The sequence below is a fragment of the Aspergillus foveolatus genome (assembly GCF_047715535.1).
Source record: "Aspergillus foveolatus strain CBS 279.81 unplaced genomic scaffold BDW70scaffold_6, whole genome shotgun sequence".
NCBI classification, from domain to species: domain Eukaryota; kingdom Fungi; phylum Ascomycota; class Eurotiomycetes; order Eurotiales; family Aspergillaceae; genus Aspergillus; species Aspergillus foveolatus.
The window spans coordinates 459,798-480,765 of NW_027396070.1; the positions used below are offsets into that span (position 1 = coordinate 459,798).

The following is a 20,968-nucleotide window of genomic DNA, read 5'->3' on the forward strand; positions in this document are numbered from 1 at the left end:
TCCTGCCTATGTTGTATTGAGCGGTGAACCTCAATCAAGCCCAAGATGAAGGTGAGATAAATGCAGGCCCCAAACCGTGGCCTGAATTGACACGACTTTCAATAGTTTCTCCCTCTACCCGAATTTGAAGACGTGACGAGCTCCCTGAATTTCGACACGGCCGACTGCCACATTGTTGGGGGTTGCGAACTGTACATAACCAAAGCCCCCCGGTCCGATCGCAAACTTTACAAGAACATCGAACAATCACTCGAAGCACAGTATGAGTCTGTCCTTCGTTTATCAGCGTCACTGTCACCCCCAACTGCATCGGATGCAGCCGCGTCTTTGAACCTGTCCCGATCAAGCCCGTTCGGACCCCTGAGTGACCATTCAAGTCGACGGACGTTTGCGTACCTCATCGCGACTCTGAACGCCAGCCACCCAGATTACGATTTCTCACATGTTTTGCGGCCTTCGGACTTCCACCGTGAGAAGAATCTGAAGAGGGTAATGAACACAATCGACTCTACGCTGTTTAATCTTCGTCCGCGCGAAACACTTGATCTTACGCCCCCGTCCCCGTCTGCAGTATCTGGATCATACAACTCTGAAGCTTCTGCCAGATGGGGTAGGAGGATGTGGAAGATCTTGGATGAACAGTTATCTCTAAAGGAGTGCAACATCTACTCATACTCGCCGGATGAGGATCCGTCGGATGCGGATGACGGGGCCATCTGGAGCCTTCACTATTTCTTCTTCAACCGTATTCGCAAGCGCGTTTGTTACCTTTACGTCAAGGCAATCCCCATCCTAAGTCACACACCCAGCGAGGGTCTTGCTACGCCCGTCTCGAAAAGGACATTCGATGATGGTATCCTTACGCCCAACCTTAGCACGAGCAAGCGTGCTAAATACTGGTTCGGTGACAATGTCGAAATTGAGAGCGATAGTGATGGGGAGAACAAATATCTTATGAGCGACGAGGACTTCCGATCAAGATCCGTCAGCAAGGGTACAGTTCGTGCCATGAGCGAGGAGATTGCCGATTCAATGGAAGTTTGATCTGAATGACTAATGAATAATGCTGTTCCTTGATTTACCTTTTGACTTCCTACCTGCTCCAGTCAGTACCCCTTCGACTCGACGCTTTTAATGTGCACGTTTTGAGGCGTTTCTGTTTATCGTTTGCATTCAACCTGCGTTCAATGTCTAAAGGGCTCGGCGGCGCGAGGCGTTTGGCAAGGTCGCGCGACAGGCCACTGTCCTGGTCTTTGATAAGGTTTCCATAAGGGTGCTTGCTTCTACAGGTGTACTTAGTCGGTTAACTTCACTTCATCATGTACTTCTTCATCAAATTGAATCCTTCAGCAGTGGTCAAGTTGAGAAATACCAGGTCATCGTACGTAAAGAATGGGGAGATACGTAGTTCTTCAAATAAGGTTGGACTGAGTAACTCTGATCACCCTCTGCAGCTTCGTCTTCACTCTAGGGATCTCGAGGGCGCAGAATATGTGGGGGATTATAAGGTGGGCGACTTGCGATCCGAGTCTCGATTAGGCAACAATCTTTGCAAATGTTTATCTACTTTGCCAATATATCAAAGGCCAAAAAGGGCACTGGCTAGCAAGGTCTCAGCAATAAAACTCAATGTATATCTCGTGTAGTTGCAGGCGGCAACGTCGTTGATCGTCTCATGTATAACCAGGTGGACCGTGCGAGACACGGGGAAAGCTGTCCTCCCGCCCTACTTACCTGTACAGCACAAACCCACTCTCTCCCCTCACGAACTCCCTAATTTCACTGCTAGCACTATGACCGACGAAGAAGAGCGCCTTAAGGCCGAAAAGCTCGCAGCGGCCAAGAAAAGAGTATGTGAACTGAAGAATCATCCCGGCCTTAAAACCCAGATAACATGGCTATATAATAGCTCGCTAACTACTTATTCTTCTGCTGTTAGGTCGCCGCACTCCAAAAGAAGAAGAAAGCAGGAAAAAAAGGCACAACCTCCGGTTCTGCATCTACAGCAAAAGAGGCAGAAACGACAGAGTCGGAGACGACTGCCGCACAGGCGGAGGCACAGTCAGCGGAAACTACTTTGGGATCAGAACAGCCGGAAGATGAAGCCGCGCGAATAACACAGACGCCAATTGGACCGGATGGAGAAGACGAGAAATCACCTTCACCGTCGCAGGAAGAGCAACCACCGGGCTTGAGCGAGAAGAACGATGCGGAAGAACCAACAGAGCCGATGCCCGACCTTCCGGCCTCGACAGCAGAAACTACCACCGCAGATACAAGCTCAAATGAATCTGGCAAGCCGGGTACCCCGATTCCCCGTGCTGGACATACCCGCCAGCCCTCTCTCTCTATTCAGTCGAAGATGCGCTCGTCGTCGTTCCGGAAATCGTCCGTGTCACAGGGTAGTGGAGTTCCCTCAACATCGCCGTCTGCGATGCTAAAATCACCGTCGTTGCCGCCGCTAAGTGCGGATGGGGAAGCTGTGCAGGAGGTGTATAGGAAGCAATCTGGGCGGATTGAGGAATTAGAGAAGGAGAATAAACGGTTGGAGAAGGAGGTGGAGGAAGTCACTGCGCGGTTCAAGAAAACGGAAGATCAGTTGGAGGATTTGCGGGAGGCGAATGTGGATCTCGCAGAGCTAAAAGAGAAATTGAGGGTTGCGGAGGAGAAGGTGGCTGAAGTTGAGGAGCTGGTAAGTCGTTCGTCCTTACGTTAGGCCTGCTACGCCGGGGTGCATCTTTGCTGAGAAGAGATGCCCTATAGAAAGCAGAGATTGCATCTCTCCAGAGACAGCTTCAGACACGCTCGCACCGCAACAACGCGAGTATATCTGGACCTTCAGAATCGCCCCCAGCAGATCTTGTACAACAACTTGAGTCCAAATCCGCAGCAATGGAAGCAATGGAACTCGAGATCTCCAAACTCCGCGCCCAGGTAACTGAGAAATCCGCGTTGGAATCCCAGATAACAGCACTCGAAGAGAAGCTCTCGCGCAGCGAAAATGCGCTCGAGCAAACTCAGCACGAACTCACAGATGCCAAAACCGCCCTCACTCGCGCCTCGGAGAAAGCTGTCAGAGAGGGCGTCGAGAAAACATCTACAGAAACCCTAATCAAGAGCCTACAGCGCGACATTGAAAAACTTAAACACGAAAAGACAGAAGCCGAACAAAAGATCGAAACACTGGAAAAGAAACTCCAAGCTATGAGTAACCTGCACAAGGAATCCGAAGCCCGGCACCAAGCTAAACTACGCGAAAGCGAGAAAGCCGAGAAGGAAGCGGCTTCTCTTCGCAAGAAACTAGCCAGTACGGAAAACGAGAATCTGCGTCTCAAACAAGAACAAGAGGCCCTCCGTAAACGTGAAGCCACAGCCAGTGGAGGCGCAGATGACGATGCCCTCGATGAACTAGAAGACGAAGAGCGCTCCCGACTCCAGCGCCGCATCCGCGAGCTCGAAGGCGAAATCTTCGATCTTCGCCGCGGCGCCTGGCAGGAGAAGCGCCAGGAACTCCAGCCAGGACCAGAGGCATACGCTCCCGACTCCAATTATGAGTACAACCCCGACGCCGCGGCTGCAAACGCCTTCGATGACGTGGACCTCATCGGCGGCAGGCCCGAGCATTCGCGCCGCCGCAGCATGGCCCAAAAGCAGCATCAGCAACAACACTCGTCCTTCTCTGCCGTCCTGTCAAGCGGCATCGCTGCCTTCACGGGCTCAAGCTCTCCGTTCTACTCACATACGCACTCGCAATCTCCATCTCAATCTCATGGCCATGGTTCTGGGCATGCACCCGCCGCGCGCGGATCCCTTGAACTCCTCTCCGAAGAAAATCTAGAGGATGAATTTGACGAGACGGAGTTTGCGCGCGCGCAGGCGGAGGAGGAGGCGCGGAAGCGGGTCGAGTGGGTGAGGGAGATTAAGCGGCAGTTGAAGAACTGGAAGGGATGGAGGCTGGATCTTGTTGACAGTCGAGCTGGGGCAGAAGGGGCGGGTGTGGGCATGGGGGAAATCTTTGAGATATAGACCTTGCCCTCTTTGTTTCTCACTTTATATCAACCTACGAAACGCCAATAGGATGGGTTCTGGAAGATTCTTTTTTTCAGATTATTATGTATATTGGGGTAGGCCGCTGGTGCGACTTACCGGTATTAGAGATTTGAGCAACATCGCCATACGCATGTATACTCAGCACTCCGTCAACGCTACGTATTCTGTATCAGCTAACAAGCTCAACCGGTCACTCTGCTGGAATATAAAGAAAACAATTCTAACATGAGCCCAAAGCTATATATGTCGATAGAAACAAACAATTAAACTATGCACCTAAACCAATACAGTGAAAAGATCTACTCCTCCAACTTCCCATGCAAATATCCTTCGCTCTTCTCCCCACCCCTCCTTCTCCTTTTTAACTCCCCAAGCCAAGTCATAATCTGATAAACCCAACCCCCCGTAACAAGCACGCCCGAAACCGTATTCACAATGCGAATAAGCAAATTCAAGAAGCCCGTGCGCTCTTCACTAATGAGCAGCATTATCGGCTCGATATTGTACTTGAAAAAGATGCCCGGGATCACGTAGGGCGATTCTGGGATGGCATCGGACTGTGATGTTGCGGCGTACTGGTTCGTGAAGATGAGGTTTTTGTTGCTCCGTGCGGACGAGGAAGACGGGAGAGCGTCGAGCCGCAGATTCTGGTTGCGCGAGTAGATTGTTGGCACAATGGAGAGGAAATACTGGTATTTGTAGTAGTGGGATTCGGTGGTTGCGATCGTTTTGTCGAGGGGGTTGTGCAAGGATGGGTAATGTGGGCCGAATGAGAGTTCTGTGATGATATGGGAGAAGTTGAATGCTTTGCACGCCATCAATTAGCATCACTATCCCCATATTTACCAATGCCGTAGACCAGATAAGGGACTGAAATATACGCACCCGAATGATCCAAATGCTCCCTCCCATCCCGGTACCCATGCCCGCGCGCCGTGATATGAAAGTCTCCTTGGACTTTATTTCCCTCTAGACTGCCATAAATCCGACAAGAATCCACGACGTCGCCTCGTCGAATCCTAGGCCCTTTTGCAAACTTCCGCTTCCCATTGCGCCTCAGCTCGTTAAGCACATGGCCGGCATGAACGTCCTCCTCCATCGCCGCGACCCTTTCTTCGTCTCCCCTGGAATCACTGAGCGTCTGGTACTCGCTGCTGTGATAATTGCGCTTATCCATCCAGAGTTTCCAGCTTGTCGGCTCCTTCTTCAACAATTCCGACGCGAGCACGCGGTCCCCGGCGGCATCTTGGATGTTTATATGCAGTGTGTCGCAAGGCATATGTATCACGGCGTCGAAGTTCAGCTGGAGATCGTGCGAGACGCCCTTCTCGACGGTGAAGTGGTGCGTCTCATGGCCCTTGAGCCATGTGCGAAATTCGGTTATGGAGAAGATGGTGCAGATAATGAGGATTAGGACGGTCCATTGGCCGCCGCGGCGTGAGGGGGTGGTATATGAGGGTTTCGTTTTGGCTGTTGACCGTTGCTCATTAGTATAGATCGACTGGGCGTATTTATGTCCAAATGCGATGGTAGGCCATCTTCATCTGGCAGAGTTAGAAACTCACGGAAGGCATCAAAAGTTCGGAGGCCGCCCGTCAGGCTGGACTTCTCCGCAAATGCGTCTTCGTCGAGGCCGTGTGCTGCGAACCCGTTCATGACGATCGGCGTCGGGACTGCAGTCAATCTAATGTTCGGGGCATGGGATATGGCATTGGACTAGATAGATGCTAATAACAGGTCCTGATCGGAAGAATGACCGGTGGAGTCAAGAGTTACGAGGGGCTGCAAAGGGCGAATGTGAGAAATGAGGCCAAGTATCCCGAAACACCAGAAACTCCGCATCAATCTACGGAGGACTTACGAAGTATGTCCTTGCAAAGTTACTCTTTGTTCAATACCAACAATCAGGAATTCAGATTAATCGTATCTATTCGTTGTTCTTATGTGTACCTATTCCTTCTAATCATAACATGTCCATCCATCCTTGCAAATACAGCACTGCGGCGATCGGACGCCTAAAGATACATATACAGACGGCCCCAAGGACAATGTGTCCTCTTTCCAAGTGGAATATAAGATCGCTCGGCCGTCATAAAAAAAGATTAAACAACGCAATATAAAGTCAGGGGTAAAAATGCATGCAAGGTGCAGGTGACGGACATGCGTTGTATCAACTCGACTCCCACCGTCGTAACAATAAACACACTATTCACGAGGTAACGAAAGAAAGGCAAAAAAAGAAAGACAAAAAACGAAAAAATGAAATCAAATCATGGCAGACATGCAAAGTTCAAAGTGAGGGTATAAGAAGAAGTGTCCTGCCTCATTCACTGGCTTGTTGAACCAGCAGTCAATATAAGTCATAAGAATCGAATCAAATACACAAGCGTCCCCGGCCTGCTATGCAACTGAATGATCAAACAGAGTATTATTACAGATATGCAAGAAGTAAAGGAAACAGGAGAAAAGAAAAAACACAAGACCACTTCATCATTTGGGCTTCTATCTTGAGTTAGCCTTGTCGCTTGGGGTTGAGTTCAGACTGGTGCATCAGCCGGTCTACCTACCAAGCTTGTCGCCGCCGCCGCTGTCGCAAGGTCAGGCTTCCCGCTGATGCTTCTCGCAGAAGCACGAGGCAATGCGGACCCGGCCGTAGTCGTTGTATTTATCCCTCGCTTGGCGGGCGTTGACGGAGGCAATCCGCTGACAGTCGAGTGACGCTTGCCAGCTGTCGCTTTAATTGGCGACGGATTCGAAGGATCGCGGCTGCGGACAACGGCGCCATTCTTGAGACTTGTGCCGGGCGGTTCTGGAAGAGGTCGACCCGTTGTCGGCGTGGACAGAGTATTCGCCCGCTTTCCTGGGGACTGGCTTCCAAAGGGTCTCGGCTTGGGCGCCATTCTGTGACCCGTCATGAACTCATGTCGTAGAGCTTCGCTGGGGGTTAAACGGCGTTGAGGATCCCATCGAAGGCAACGGGAGATGAAGTCCAAAAATGCCTCATCGTCGCACTTCAAAACCTGCCTGAGCTCTTTTGAGCTAGGGCGTCGCCTCCGCCCCTTGGATGATACTGTAATTCTCGGCTTGCCGAGAGAATCAAAGAAGAGCTTCCTCCGAGTGCTCTTCTCAATCAAGTGCTTCTCCGGCGGCCCAAAGACCTCCATGATGCAGGCAAGCTGCTCTTGTTCGTTTTCGCCGGGAAAGATGGGATAGCCGGTGTAAAGCTCCGCCAATATGCATCCCAAACTCCACATGTCGATTGGCATGCCGTAAGACATACCAAGGATAACCTCAGGGGACCGGTAGAAGCGACTCTGGATGTACGTGTATACCTTTTCGTTCTCAAAACAGCTGGACCCAAAATCGATGACCCGGATCTCCGAACTGAGAGGATGGACAAGGAGAATGTTCTCAGGTTTGAGGTCACAATGAATGACCTTCTTCGCCTGCAAAAGCGTGAGGGTGTTAAGTATTTGCCTCGTGAATCGACGGATCAGCTTGATACCAAACCCCCTGAAATCGTGCGCCTTGATAAACTCGTACAGGTTGATACCCAGCAGCTCAGTTGAGATGCACAGATGTCCCCGAAAGTAGAAACTCTGCGTGAAATTGACCACGTTATGACGGCGATGCGGATCCCACTCTTTGAGTTTTTGAAGAAGGTTGACCTCAATTAGAGCTTGTTGATGGAACCTTTTCTTGTTGCGGATAATCTTCACTGCAACCAGGTTGCCCGTTTTGTGGTCGATACACCGGACAACTTGACCAAAGCTACCTTTACCCAAAACATCAACCACTTCATAGCGGTAAGCCAAATGGTCACCGAGAACAATGTTGTAGTCTCCGCGGTCATCATCGTAACCAAAGTTCGTTGATTGTTGGTTCAGATCCCCGATGTGCTTCTTTGCATCCTGGGTACCGCAAAAGTAAATGTCTTTGAAGTCAATAATTTCCCCACGCTCAAAGATGTTGAGATGGGCTACTCTCAGAGCCTGAGCCGGATTGACATGATCCTTAGGTCCGGCCCTGTTGCGCAATTCATCCAACTCCCTTGCAGCTTTCTCAAAATCCTTCCGTTTGGTACCTAATCTTCGCATTTCCTCGTCCGCAATCGCAATCTCTGTCTCAATTGGATTCTCAGATTGCGAAGTGGCTGCCATATTTGACTTCGCTGAGCTGATAATCTTGTGCACCGGTGAAAGAATTGAAGATGCAGACCGATGTTGGGAGCTATCGCTTTCATGAGACTCCCGAGAGACAGTAGGTGATAGTGACAGGCTCTGCTCGCTGCTGAAGCTCGGTTTTCTGAGCGCTGGGTTTGCCACGTTAGTTAAAGAAGATTGCCGCCTAGACTTGAGGTAGGATGGCTTTAGGGTCGGGCTCGAATCCTTTCCTGTCGAAAGATTGTTCCAGGTGGCGGAAGCCGGGAGCTTTGGGGGAGGCATTAAGTCAGACTTTTTGGGGTCTGTATTTGTATTGAGCGCTTGCTGACGTTTGGAATTGCTCCGCTTGCGCGACAAGGTGATTTTGTTGCGCAGAGTAGTGGTGGGCAGTCCATTGCTATCAGGATCGGAAGGGATAGAAACTGTCTCCGAGTTCGAGAGTCCGGAAGATCGGGTCTGAGGACGAGGACCAGTCAATTTGTACGACTGAGATATTCGGGAGTAATCCGCGCTCGGTTTCTGACGGAGATGTTTATACTCGCTGTTGCTCTTCGGCAGTGCATAAGAAACGTACGGAGAGACAGTTCTAGCTCCACCAGGCGTATGACCGTCATGAGAAGCAAGTGCACTAGAACTGCTAGCAGCCCTCAAGGTGATGCTAGACGATGTACTTAGTGCAAAATGCGACGTACTGCTCCGTGCTTGAGGAAGAGGATCTGCATCTTCATCGTCACGAAAAGAAAAGTAGTTTGCTTTTGAGGCGGTCAAAGGAGTGCTCGGTGTTTTGGATACGGGCTGTGCGGACGGAGTTAATGGGTCCGTATGATCGTCCTTGTCAACCAATGCCTCGATTTTGGAAGTCATCGGTGTTCCCAAGGGAAGCAGGTTCAACGGTGGCAGCTTCATGTTTTTCTTACCAAACGCAACACTGGTTTGCGGTTTGGCTTCCGGGGTTTTCATTCCGCGTTCATCCAAGACCTCAGAGTTCCGCTGGCCACTAGTTGACTTTGACTCAGAGATATGGGTGGATTTCAAGAGCTCAATTTCCAGAGGTAAACTAGATTTGCGGAGTGCCGAAAATTGTGGCTGGTCCGATTCGCCCTTCGGGGATTCATAGGCTTTGGGAATAGCAGGAACTGGCGGGACCTCTTCAGCATTATTCATGGCATGCTCCATACGAGGCTTTGGGGTCGGAAGCCGAGACGATGAGAAATTCTGAGACAATCTTGTTTGCAGTGAGCCGCCCGAATTTCGCGCAGAGTTATAACTGGTATTCGACGACAGAGACAAGCCTGAACTGTAGGATTTTCTATTCGGATCAGGAGTAGTGCGATTGGAGGAGGGGGTGGCACTCTTGCGGGGAATGTTGGAAGGGGAGTAAGTTGAGGAGCGAGGACGATGCGGCAGGGGTTCAGCTTGGCTCGGCGGTGTATACGGCAGTGGGTGAGCTTGAGGTGCCGTTGAGAGGCGCTTCAGCCGCCGGGCATCAGTCGGACTAATTGTACGAGCACCAAGGCCTGTCGCATGGGGAGGCATTACGGATACTCGCTTTGCAGATGACGTTGGCGTTGGAGCCCTTCCAGCTGTGCTCTTAATTGGGGTTCGAACAGCATTGGTCGATGAGGAACGAGAGTGATCCCCCAAACCGGTAGTCGTTAAGATATTGTCGCCAACTTCGCTTGAGGGGGGTTGAAAGGACTTGGCCTTCGCACTGCGAGCATTTGACGGAAGCCGTGGCCCGTTGATCCCATTCACTTCATGATGCTGGCTTCTTGGGCGGAGATAATTTGTTTGGTCCGGCCGGGTTGTGTCAGCACTGGCTTTCCTGGTTGATAGACTTTGGCGCCTCGCAGAGGAAGCTGTAGGTAGAGAACCAGGTCCAATTGATTTGCGCGGTGCTCGCGGTGTAGGATTATCAGGGGCCTGGTTTTGGATAAGGCTCTGGCGACGATTTCGACCGGCTGCAGTTGATGCCTGCGGGCGGGAAGACGAGTCCGAGGAAATATTCTGCCCTATCAAGCTCTTTCTCCGTGACGGGTAGCCTTTAGCTGGTCCAGACGTATTATTATCAATATTATTTTTTGCCCAAGGGTTGGTGGGATGGAAAGAGGTTGATTGTCGGTCATTTCCAGTTCCTCCGGTCGTAGGCATAGGAAAATGGTTCAAACTCGGTTCTGCCATTATGCTATTATGAAAGTCGTCGAAGTTAACGGGAGCAAGGAACTCCATATTTTCGGTAGTCTTCTGGTTAGCAAGATTACTCATGCTCGTGGACCGCAGGCTAATACGTGAATTGCTGTTCTTTAGAGATCCGGTCGTCGAGTCAACGGACGAGTTGCCAGAGTGGTGAACCGCGCCCGAACTGTAAAACAATCGCATGTTAGTTATATGATATGGATAACGGACAATGGCCAGCGATAAGAAGCGAGAACGGGCAACTGAGGGAACAAACCTGCGTGGTTGCTCTTGTGGCCGCGGGCCTTGGGGCACCCTCTGATCGCGAATAGAGAGCCTCCGCTTGCTCAGGTTACTCAGTCTAGATCCAGCAAGATTATTAGAGGAGGCATCGGTTAGGAAGGTCGTTGAAGAGTGCTTTTGTAATCGTCTGCGGCCAGGAGTAGTAGGATCTACATTTGACAGAAGGTTGTTAGCGATTCGGAACCCCAAGAGAACTCTCACGGATAGGCTCGAGATCCCTTACCGGCCAACGCGGCGTTCTCATTTCCCAGCGGACTAGACGGTCTGGACTGCACTTGACGCAACTGCCCCTTTCCTGCAGTGTGCTGGTCCGACAGCTTTTCCGGCATGGTCACACTTCGGTCGGGGAAGCTCTGGACGCGGGGGATACGCCCAGGGAGAGAGATTTACGGAGGAAAGCGGGAAAAATTCGGTGTGAGCGCCCAATCGCAAGAACATTCAGAAGCGAAATTGCATCAATGCCTAACGAGAGAAAGCCTTGACCAGCAGCGTCGCGCGACCATGAAAGGTCGTTAGCGGTCCATTGCGGGGATCAAGAACAGCAGGCTCTGTTCCAGGAATTCTTGAGATGCGTAGACACGATTTTGAATATGTAGAGTATAAAACCCTTGACCGGTTCTCCAAGAAGCAGGTTGGGGTTATATTGACTGTATCGAAGCAGTCGACAAAGAAGTTTGGTCGGGGAGCAGTTCTGCTGGACTTGGCGTTGGTCAGGGTACGAGCGTAAGTAAACTTCGTATAGCACCGGAGGAAGGAACAACAGCGTAGTGAATGGGCGAAAACAAACGCGTTGAACGGGCTAGGTATCTTCGGGGCTGTCCTGAAAGCAGACAAGAGGAAGTGAGTCCGAGAGAAAGGACAACAGTAGTCTAAACCAGCAAGCCGACCATAACAATAATAATAATAATCTCTTGAACCACCACGAGACGAAACTAGTGCCCCCTGCTCCTTTTTTTGTGCTGGGTCCCAATTCTGCCTGCAAACAGCACAAACTCTCGAAATTAACCGCCGATCGCTGCAGAGCAAGCATGGTCGCATTCGGTCGTGAACTCTCTCTGTCAAGACGGACGCAGTATAACGCAGTATAGGACCGAATTAGAATAGATGGTTAGGATAGCTATTATCTCTATTACAACCGACAAGCCGCATTTTATGCCTCTAGCAGAAATACTTTACCTAGTATTGAATTGATAAGGTAGGTTTACTTTGTCTTGGCGTCTTACCTACCCCAATCTTCTCGGCTTCTGTGCCTGTCATGAGCATGTGCTCTCGCTACATCGACCGAGTCCCTCCAACGTCATTCTCCCCAGTATCTCACCCGTCAGAGATGCGGCACCGTCTTGCTTCTGTGGCAGCATCTTGCTCAAGCTATCATGCAGGAATACACCCCCGGTGCCTTCGCTGACCGCGATGATCCCACCCCGCCTTTACGAGGTCGACAGAGCGCATCAACAGACGATCCAAACTCCAGCCGCCATGGGAGATCGGTATCGAGCATCCGTCACTCCATGCAGGATAGGCTTCTCACAAAGTATGTTCCTTCAAAAATCTCAATACGCCCCCTTGACTATGGATATCGCTTCTTGCTAACTTGGACCTTAGAATCCTAGAACAGGTCGTCCCCGTGGAAGATGTGCACGATGAATCGGTCTCGGTGGGCGCAAAGCCCGTCCCTCCAGACGCTCAGCGACCGGCTTTCAGTCTTCCTGTGATGGGCAACAACTTTCGACGATTCAATGCGAGGTAAATATAATGCATGAGAGGCAAGAAATGGCCGAAGCTGAATCTCTCGCAGGATCGGTATTGTTTTCCACTTTCAGGAGCAGGTTGAGCGCCTATTTGCCTGGAAGCAACCGTCCCATACTTTTTCGTTCCTGTTCGTCTACTCTTTTATATGTCTCGATCCCCACCTACTGGTCGTACTTCCCATTGCGACGATACTTCTATTCGTCATGGTTCCTACGTTCCTGGCGCGCCATCCTCCGCCGCCCTCAACGTCAACATCCAGCATAACTCCATACTACTCGTATCAGGGCCCTGCGCTAGCTCCGCCAAAGACGATCAAACCTGCGCCAGAGACGTCCAAAGACTTCTTTCGCAACATGCGGGACCTGCAGAATTGCATGGCCGACTTCTCTGATCTGCACGACTCGGCAGTCTCCGCTCTTGCTCCAATGACAAACTTCTCCAATGAAAAATTGTCTTCCGCTGTCTTTCTCTCATGCACAGTCCTAACTGCCGTACTATTTCTGACTGCACATCTTATCCCCTGGAGATATATCATGCTCTTTGGCGGCAATGCCGCACTGTTATCGAAGCATCCCAACATTCAAGAATTCCTTCAGGGTCTCGCCGCTGAACTTGGCAGCGAAGAGTTGACCCAAGTACCCTCTGTCAAAGCACCAGCCCCACATATGCCCTTCAAAAAGCTGTTAGATGACATATCACTGGACTCATATCCCGAGGAACGTGAGGTGGAGATATTCGAGATCCAATATCGTTCACTAGCCCCTTACGCCGAGCAGGACTGGGAAACGTTCCTCTTTAGCGCGGTACCATACGATCCCTTATCCCCCTCTCGCATCGCAGGCGATCGTCCCAAGGGGTGCCGGTTCTTCGAAGACGTCCAACCCCCAGCCGGTTGGGCGTGGAAGAGCAAGAAATGGGAGCTAGATCTCGACTGCCGGGAATGGGTTGTTGAGCGCATGATCACAGGCGTTGGCTTTGAAGTGCCAGGTAGCCCTTCCGAAAGCGGTGCCGGCTCTGATGAGATTGGTGGTTGGGTTTGGGACCTTCCATCTGCGTCATCCCCTAGGAGCGACGATGATGTAGCGTCTGCCCTTGGATATGGGAACTTTGGTCAGATTGGGGACAAAAAGAAAGGCAAGAAGAAGGGCAAGGGAAGGGCTACTCAGGACTACGAGGAGAAGGGGAGTCCCGGGTCCAATATCATGGGTGAGTGGAGGCGAAGACGCTGGGTGCGGATCGTCCAACGCATCAGTATGCCAGCGGAGAAGGAGAAGGCCAAGACCCGTGGTAACAATGCGTGATTGTGGATACACAGAGATGGATTATTCTTATTTCTCGCTGATAGCAACTCAAACTTGCAGCTGCACCGAAGCAGGAAAATCCCAATATATTGTTATTCTGAATCTAAACACCCAAAATAAGAGGTCTCGATAAATTCGTCAATTACTCTCTGGTTTACGACTTCGAGAACCCAGCCCATATTTGATAGTGGTCCGCAACTGTTATAGCTCAATTCGGGGCTCAGGCGCCTACTTCCGTCTTTAAAAGTACAACCACCATGCGAGTTGGACGCTTAAATTCCTGCAATGCGGTCCGTATATGGTTCGCAATGCTATGTTGAAGGTTTCACTTAAAGAGCTCTCTGGAGCTTCGTCTGGAAGCAACGACCTTTCATTGTTGATTATGATAACGACAAGGCAGAACCTCGACAGCGTGCCCTTTGCATACTCTATCGTAATGTAGATTCTGTGCTATCTGGAAGTGCGGCTTCACTTTTTTCTTTTCTTTTCGTTTTTTTTTTTCATCTTGAACGAAACTTTCGAACTGCTGACGTTGGTACACGGTATTACCCTCTGGTGACTATTTATTTCTCCAACGTATCTCGACGCCCAAGATATAGCCATCAGAAAGAACCTAAGAAGTGATTTCTACGCTAGAGCTCCTCATGTCGCTATGATAATAATGCAGAAGGCTAATCGGAGCCATGGGCTAAGTACTAAGACGAGGCTAGAAAGTGTATATAAGATTTAACGTCGAAGTTTCCTACGTAACTTGCCGAGTATCTTACTGTTGGCTCCACCCTCTGAGCTCAAAGCCATAACTAGCGGTGCTGTGAAGCATGATTTCGACCATGTAGACTTGTGGTTAAATGCTTTTAGTGTCTCCCCTCCTCGATCATGATTAGGGCGTGGTGAAGCAAATGAGGGCCTCAGGCATGAATTTCTCCGCCAATCGGTCTGACCGGTCGTTGGAGGTTGTCCAACCTCCCCTCTCAGAACTCACACTTCCAGATGATTGCTTATTCTTATCCTTGATTATCCAGTCAGTGCCATTCAGAATGGAGTATGGCAGGCTGGGTGGGTGTCGGGTCATTTGGGTAAGTTACACCCTGCATTTACACGCCTATTTTAACACTAAATCATGCTGATAGGACTCGCCCAATGCTCGACTATCGCCATGCGCCGTCACATATTTTTGCCTGGTCCCAGCGGCTATCATTCTATGCGCTTGGCTAAGCCATGTGCTTCAGAAACTGCCTTTTGTCCGCCGGCCAAAATGGGCTAAGCCGTTTGTTAAAGAAGTTCCCCAGGGTGCAGACCTGCCTTTGGAGCATGCGAAGCATCGTCTGGGCTGGGTCATTTGTCTCTTGGTGGTTTCGTCCATTGGTGCTGCTGCGCAAGTCATCAAGCTCGTGCTTAATGGCCCAGATCTTGCTAGTTTTAGTCTTCTTTTTTCTTGGGTAAGTAGAATGCTCGCTAAACGAACGACGGCTGATATTGTTTATACAGTCCGGAGCTGTACTACTGACGGCTATTGAGCGCCCGAGGAAGTGTCCGACAGTACTTTTCCCATACTTCTTAACTACAGGAATCATAGAATGTGCTTTCATCGTAAACCGCGATGCTTACGCAGTATCCAACCTGTTTGGTTTTCAGCTGGCAGCAGCCGCCGCTTTACTGGGTTGCGCCGTCATGCTTGCAATGCCCCTTCGCCCGGTTTCGCTTCCTTGCATTGATATCAGTGCCGTGGGACAGAAGCCGTCCAGTAATTTCCGAAGTCCAGAGGACAATCTGCGGCTCTGGCAATTCTTCACTGTGTCCTGGATGGCCCCCTTGATGGCCATAGGTAAAAAGCGGCAGCTAGACGAGGATGACGTTTGGTATCTCGGGTTCGAGTTTCAGCACAAGAGGCTGCACGAGAAGTTTCGGCAGCTCCAAGGAAGTGTCCTTAGCCGCCTACTTCAGGCCAACGGCATCGATATCTTTATTATTAGCGCAATATCAATCGTGCAAATGATATGTGGTCTGACACCCTCCCTATGTGGACGAAGCGGTCGCTAATCTAGCGCAGAATTCTCGACGCCCCTGCTCTTCCAGCAACTCCTACGGGCAATGAAAGAGGAGAACCGCTCTAATCGCGTTGCGCTAGTTTATGCACTGTTATCACTTGTGCTCAGATTAGTAGCTGCGCAGTCGCGGGTGTTGAATCTGTGGTACGGAAGAAGATGCTACGAACGCAGTCGTGGTGAAATGATGATGATGGTGTACGAGAAAGCTTTGGTAAGGAAAAATGTATTTGACCAAGCCCCTGGTGATAAGCCTGCGGAAGATAAGCAGCAACACGAAGAGCAAGCTGGTACTTCTTCGAAAGTATCTTGGCTCTGGAGATTTTTGACCTCGTGGCGAGCTCCTCGTAAAGAAAAGTCCCAAGCTCCAGTTTCGATGGGAAAAATCTTCAACCTCCTTCGCGGTGATGTATATGAGGTGGCTCAGCGGTTCTGGGAGATTGACACATTGTTAAATCAACCACTGAGCTTGGTGATAGCAGTGGTTCTTGTCTGGAGAGTGCTTGGACCGTCCTGCTTTCTTGGAATCTTGGTGATATTAGTGGCGCAGTCTATTAATGCACTAATCACTCGTACGCTTCTTCGCTGGGAGAGAGTGCGAAGGATTGCAACGGACGCGAGGCTTCAGGTCTCGTCTCAGTTTGTGGAAGCACTCCGCCATCTCCGTTGGTATGGTTGGCAAGGCCACTGGCTTCAGCAAGTCATGGAGGCTCGGAATGCCGAGTTGAGACTTCGCGTCATAACGAGGCTATGGGGTCTTGCTATTACACTTGTCAGTACCTTTGCTAGCGGCCTCTTTCCCGTCGTGGCTCTCTATGCCTATACGCTGCTGGCCGGCCATCCGTTAAGCATTGACGTTATATTTCCCGCACTACAACTCTTCACTATGCTTGAGGCTCGGCTTAGCGAAATACCTAACTTGATCACTGTATTAATCAATGCGTCTATTGCTATGGAGCGGATAGAAGACTTTATGACCGAGCCTGATAAGGAATGCAGGGCTGTCACATCGTTCGGAGATTCCGCTCCACTAAGGTTGCAGTCTTGCTCCTTTGCTTGGCCTGGCAAAACCTCACCTGTCCTATCTGATATCGACCTGAGCATCTCTCCGGGGCTCACTGTTATCTACGGTAAGGTGGGATCTGGGAAGACAGCCCTCCTCCAAGGGCTCCTGGGCGAGCTGGACAGAACAAAAGGAACTTCCTATATATCCAGTGAAATGATGGGATATTGTGCGCAGACGCCTTGGCTACAGAGTATGAGTATCCGGGATAACATTCTGTTCTCCTCTCCATACGATGAGCAGCGATACAAGCGAGTATTAGATGCTTGTGCACTACTTCCGGATCTGTCCAATTTCAAGCATGGCGACCTTTCATTTGTTGGTGAGAATGGGATAGGGCTTTCTGGAGGACAGAAGGCACGCGTTGCCCTCGCCAGGGCGGTTTACAGCACGGCTAGGATATTGCTGCTTGACGATCCTTTGTCAGCATTGGACCATAATACGGCTGAGACAATTGTTCGCAAGTGTCTAACAGGCCGTCTAATGGATGGTCGTGTAGTAGTTCTAGTCACGCACCGCATCCATCTTGTTCGTCATCTTGCTAACCGGATTGTGCGCATTGAGGATGGCCGGGCGATAGTGGAGTCTGCCGAGTCTCTTGAGGATGGTGTGGACGAAATAAGTGACAGTCAGAAGGCCTTAAACGATCCCGATGCAGTGGATGAGGCGGAGCTTGAAGACCACTCAGCGGCCGTTCCGTCCAAGTTCATTGAGGAAGAACACCGCGCTGAATGGGGTGTCAAAGCGGCAGTCTACTGGAATTACATTAAAGCTGGAAAGTACAGGTGGTGGTTGGCTCTAATCATTGTGATTTCGATATATCGTCTAGCGGCAATCGCGCAGTCCTGGTTTCTGAAGGAATGGGGAGAGGCATATAATGAAGTCACCAACGTGTTTGGGCACCCTGCCTGGGAAACTGCCTCTAGACAGTGGACAACATTCTCAGCTATACCAAGGCCACTGAGGTGGATACCACCGAACCCTCTTGACAAGCTCCCTGCGCCGATTGAGGACGTGCGGCCGTGGTTGCTGGTCTTCCTCGAAGTTACGACATTCACGGCTGTCATGATGCTTATTGCTCGGCTCTTCATGCTTATCATCGTTTACTGCGCGGGTCAGAAGCTCTTCCAGGAAGTTATGCAGGGCGTTAGCCATGCAACCTTCAGATACTTTGATGTGACTCCTGTCGGGCGGTTGATGAACAGACTGACATCAGACATCGGTGTGGTTGATGGTGATATCAGCCAGCAGTTCCAGCTCATTGCTTTCCAAATAATCACCTGGATATCCTCCGTGCTCGTCATCGCCTCCGTCACGCCAATATTTCTCGCCTTCTCAGTATTATTCACCGCCACATTTGTATACACATTCCTGCATTTTCTCCCAACTTCACAAAGTCTCCGACGGTTAGAAATGGTTTCCCTGAGCCCTCTGATATCCAACTTTGGCGAGCTCCTCCACGGCCTGACCACAGTTCGCGCTTTTCATGCCGAGCCCCGTTTCCAGGACAGGGTAATAACTGTTGTCGACAAGTTCCAAGGCATGGACCACTTCTACTGGTCCCTCCAGAGCTGGCTCTCCTACCGCTTCCAGAGCCTTTCAGCCCTCTCCACTTTTGCCCTGACAGCTCTAGCCCTTTACACCGACGTAACCCCGGGCCTCGCAGCGTTCGCCCTCATCGCAGCAAACAACCTCATACTCTCCACCAACATTCTTTGCAGACAGTATGGCCAGCTGCAGATGGACTTTGTATCAGTCGAACGCGTCGACGAGCTCCTCCATGTTGACCAAGAACCACCAGGAACAATTACGCCTCCAGCGTCCTGGCCGAGATTCGGCGCGGACATCGTCTTCGAAAATGTTGAAATCCGCTACGCGCCGCATCTAGACCCGTCACTAAAAAACATCAACCTCCGGATCCCTGGCGGCTCAACAACAGCTCTGATCGGCCGAACCGGAAGTGGGAAGTCAACTCTCGCAATCTCCCTGCTTGCAGTGGTCACCCCAACCCCATCCCTAGACTCAGGCTCAGGTTCCGGTCAGATCCTCATTGACGGTATCGACATCTCCCAGGTCGACAAACAGGCCCTTCGCTCCCGCGTCACCTTCGTCGCCCAAGACCCCGTCCTATTCGCCGGCAGCATCCGCAAAAACCTTGACCCTGTTTCCGAGTACACAGACACCGAATGCGAAGCCGTACTGAACCGCATCTGTAGTGGTAACAGTAACGGCAACAACAGCGGCAACAAACGCAACTGGACACTAAGCACGAACGTCGACGCCGGTGGCCGCAACCTCAGCCAGGGCGAGCGCCAACTTATTGGCATTGCCAGGGCCGTGCTGCGCCGTAGCCCGATTGTAATTTTGGATGAGGCGACGGCATCGATCGATAATGAGAGCTCGCTGGAAATTCAGCAGGTGCTTAGGGAGGAGATGAGGGAGTCGACGGTTGTGACGATTGCACATAGGCTGGAGGCGATCAAGGATGCGGATTATTTTGTTGAGTTGGAGGGGGGCGCTGTAAAGAGGAGCGGGTTTGTGAGGGAAATGTAGGTTTGATAGAGTAGGATATGGCTCTATTGGATGGCAAGAAGTAACTGCTTTGGGTTAACGGACGAATGATTTGTGGAATAGCACAAGCGCTATTCATGCATAAAAAAAGATTTGAGCAAAGTACAGTCGAATATGAACATTCACGCATACAGTATCGCATCAAATCGTACTTGTCTCGTTAGTGAACAAGCAGCATATAGAATCCAGAAGCAAGAATCTAGGTCATCTCAGGACCAGCCGTAAACAGCCTGAAATCAACTAAACAATGTCCCTGCACCTATCCAGAGCGTCAACACGGAGACAGCGCCTGCGCTAAGCGCCACTGTCCTCTTCCGCGGGTGAGTTTCACTATTTGGTACGCCAGTCTCATGTACTCTAGACGCATCCTCACAGCCCATTACTGGAACCGCCCATGGTGTCAAAGTGGCCACCGTACTGAAAGACGTTGGCGTATCCTGACCCGCCATACCGTCACCGCTAGTCGTAGTACAAAACGATGGCAAGGCCGTGCTTGCTTTACCGATCGCGGTGGTTGACACAAGTACGGAAGGCGTCGTTGAAATATACGGCTTCGACTGTGTTTCGCTCGAATCAGTGCGAGTAATGGGAATCACGAGGATGATATTCAGCGTTAGTATATCCGATTTCCTGGTTTCGTGTCTAGTCCAAGGATTTGAGCAGATAGAACTGGGTTCCTCGTCTACACTGGTCCGAGACAACGTAAAAGGACTTCCGCCGCGGAGGGAAGGGGCCCTGGACGTACCCTGGACCGGGAAGTAAGACGAATACTGACCAAGGTTCTCATCTGCACGCAATATAGGGACTGGCGGCTGAGAACTGTAAAAGTCTTTGATGCTTGTGGTACCTTTTTCCTCTTCTTCCCTTTCGCTGTGGTTCTCGGCGAATGGAGGAATGAATGGAAACGGGGGAATACCATCACACAGAACTGTCTCTGGGACATTCACTTCCAGTCCTTCGAGGGTATATCCCGTCCCATTGAAAGCGCACACCGCATCTCCTGATTGTAAGGATGATTCGTAACCTGGAATCCAGCAGTATTCATTAGACTGAGAATATATTGATAGCAGCAAGTTAGACACTACTCACAAACACCAGCTCGTTCGAATCCGACTGGGAGAATAGAGGACAGCCTGTTAACGACCGCCGCATTAGCTCTTCTAGTCTATTTACCAACGTGACAAAGATCAGCGGATGTGGGAAGAGAGAAGGGCCATACGCAATCTCGCAAGACCGGATTTCAGCTGTCCCCTGCTGCGTACAGGAGATGATGGACGAGCTCTGTAAGGATGCTGCGGCGCAGTACTGCCTGTTTGGGGCAGGGCAGAGGAGGTGGTTCGTTCTGGAATCACTGAGGCTTTCAATTAGTCCAGACGCCATTTATATAGAGAAGAGAGGGCGTGCGAGAAGCGAAACATACTATCTGATTTGGGCCTGGATGAGGGCGGATTGGGGGATGACGAGGGTGAGGATGAAGGTGAGCGCTATAAGGACGGGGCTCATTGTGCCGATCTTCGTGTTCGTCTGTGTGTACTGACCAGGAGAAGA

General features: G+C 50.8%; 5 protein-coding genes across 5 annotated transcripts; 3 read left to right on the forward strand and 2 right to left on the reverse strand.

The window, feature by feature from the left end:
- Positions 1-45: 45 nt before the first annotated feature.
- On the forward strand, positions 46-1,044 carry BDW70DRAFT_147823 (RNA polymerase III-inhibiting protein MAF1; the record flags this gene model as incomplete). The annotated part of the gene is made up of 2 exons (XM_073738777.1): positions 46-51; positions 106-1,044. 2 exons carry the CDS (start codon positions 46-48, stop codon positions 1,042-1,044), a joined length of 945 nt encoding a protein of 314 aa, XP_073599469.1.
- A 596-nt stretch (positions 1,045-1,640) lies between these two features.
- BDW70DRAFT_170774 (uncharacterized protein) lies at positions 1,641-4,026 on the forward strand (the record flags this gene model as incomplete). Its single annotated transcript, XM_073743022.1, has 3 exons — positions 1,641-1,850; positions 1,940-2,692; positions 2,764-4,026. The coding sequence occupies exons 1-3, from the start codon at positions 1,794-1,796 to the stop codon at positions 4,024-4,026; spliced, it is 2,073 nt and encodes a 690-aa protein (XP_073599470.1). The 5' UTR covers positions 1,641-1,793.
- A 323-nt stretch (positions 4,027-4,349) lies between these two features.
- On the reverse strand, positions 4,350-5,706 carry BDW70DRAFT_147825 (endoplasmic reticulum-Golgi intermediate compartment family protein; the record flags this gene model as incomplete). The annotated part of the gene is made up of 3 exons (XM_073738778.1): positions 4,350-4,855; positions 4,936-5,520; positions 5,616-5,706. The coding sequence occupies 3 exons, from the start codon at positions 5,704-5,706 to the stop codon at positions 4,350-4,352; spliced, it is 1,182 nt and encodes a 393-aa protein (XP_073599471.1).
- Positions 5,707-12,064: 6,358 nt separating this feature from the next.
- Positions 12,065-19,447, forward strand: BDW70DRAFT_170783 (putative ABC bile acid transporter; the record flags this gene model as incomplete). Its single annotated transcript, XM_073743023.1, has 6 exons — positions 12,065-12,222; positions 12,294-12,434; positions 12,487-13,669; positions 14,872-15,180; positions 15,230-15,743; positions 15,792-19,447. 6 exons carry the CDS (start codon positions 12,065-12,067, stop codon positions 19,400-19,402), a joined length of 5,916 nt encoding a protein of 1,971 aa, XP_073599472.1. The 3' UTR covers positions 19,403-19,447.
- Positions 19,448-19,656: 209 nt separating this feature from the next.
- BDW70DRAFT_156817 (uncharacterized protein) lies at positions 19,657-20,923 on the reverse strand (the record flags this gene model as incomplete). The annotated part of the gene is made up of 4 exons (XM_073740248.1): positions 19,657-20,444; positions 20,510-20,553; positions 20,640-20,771; positions 20,841-20,923. 4 exons carry the CDS (start codon positions 20,921-20,923, stop codon positions 19,657-19,659), a joined length of 1,047 nt encoding a protein of 348 aa, XP_073599473.1.
- Positions 20,924-20,968: the final 45 nt, after the last annotated feature.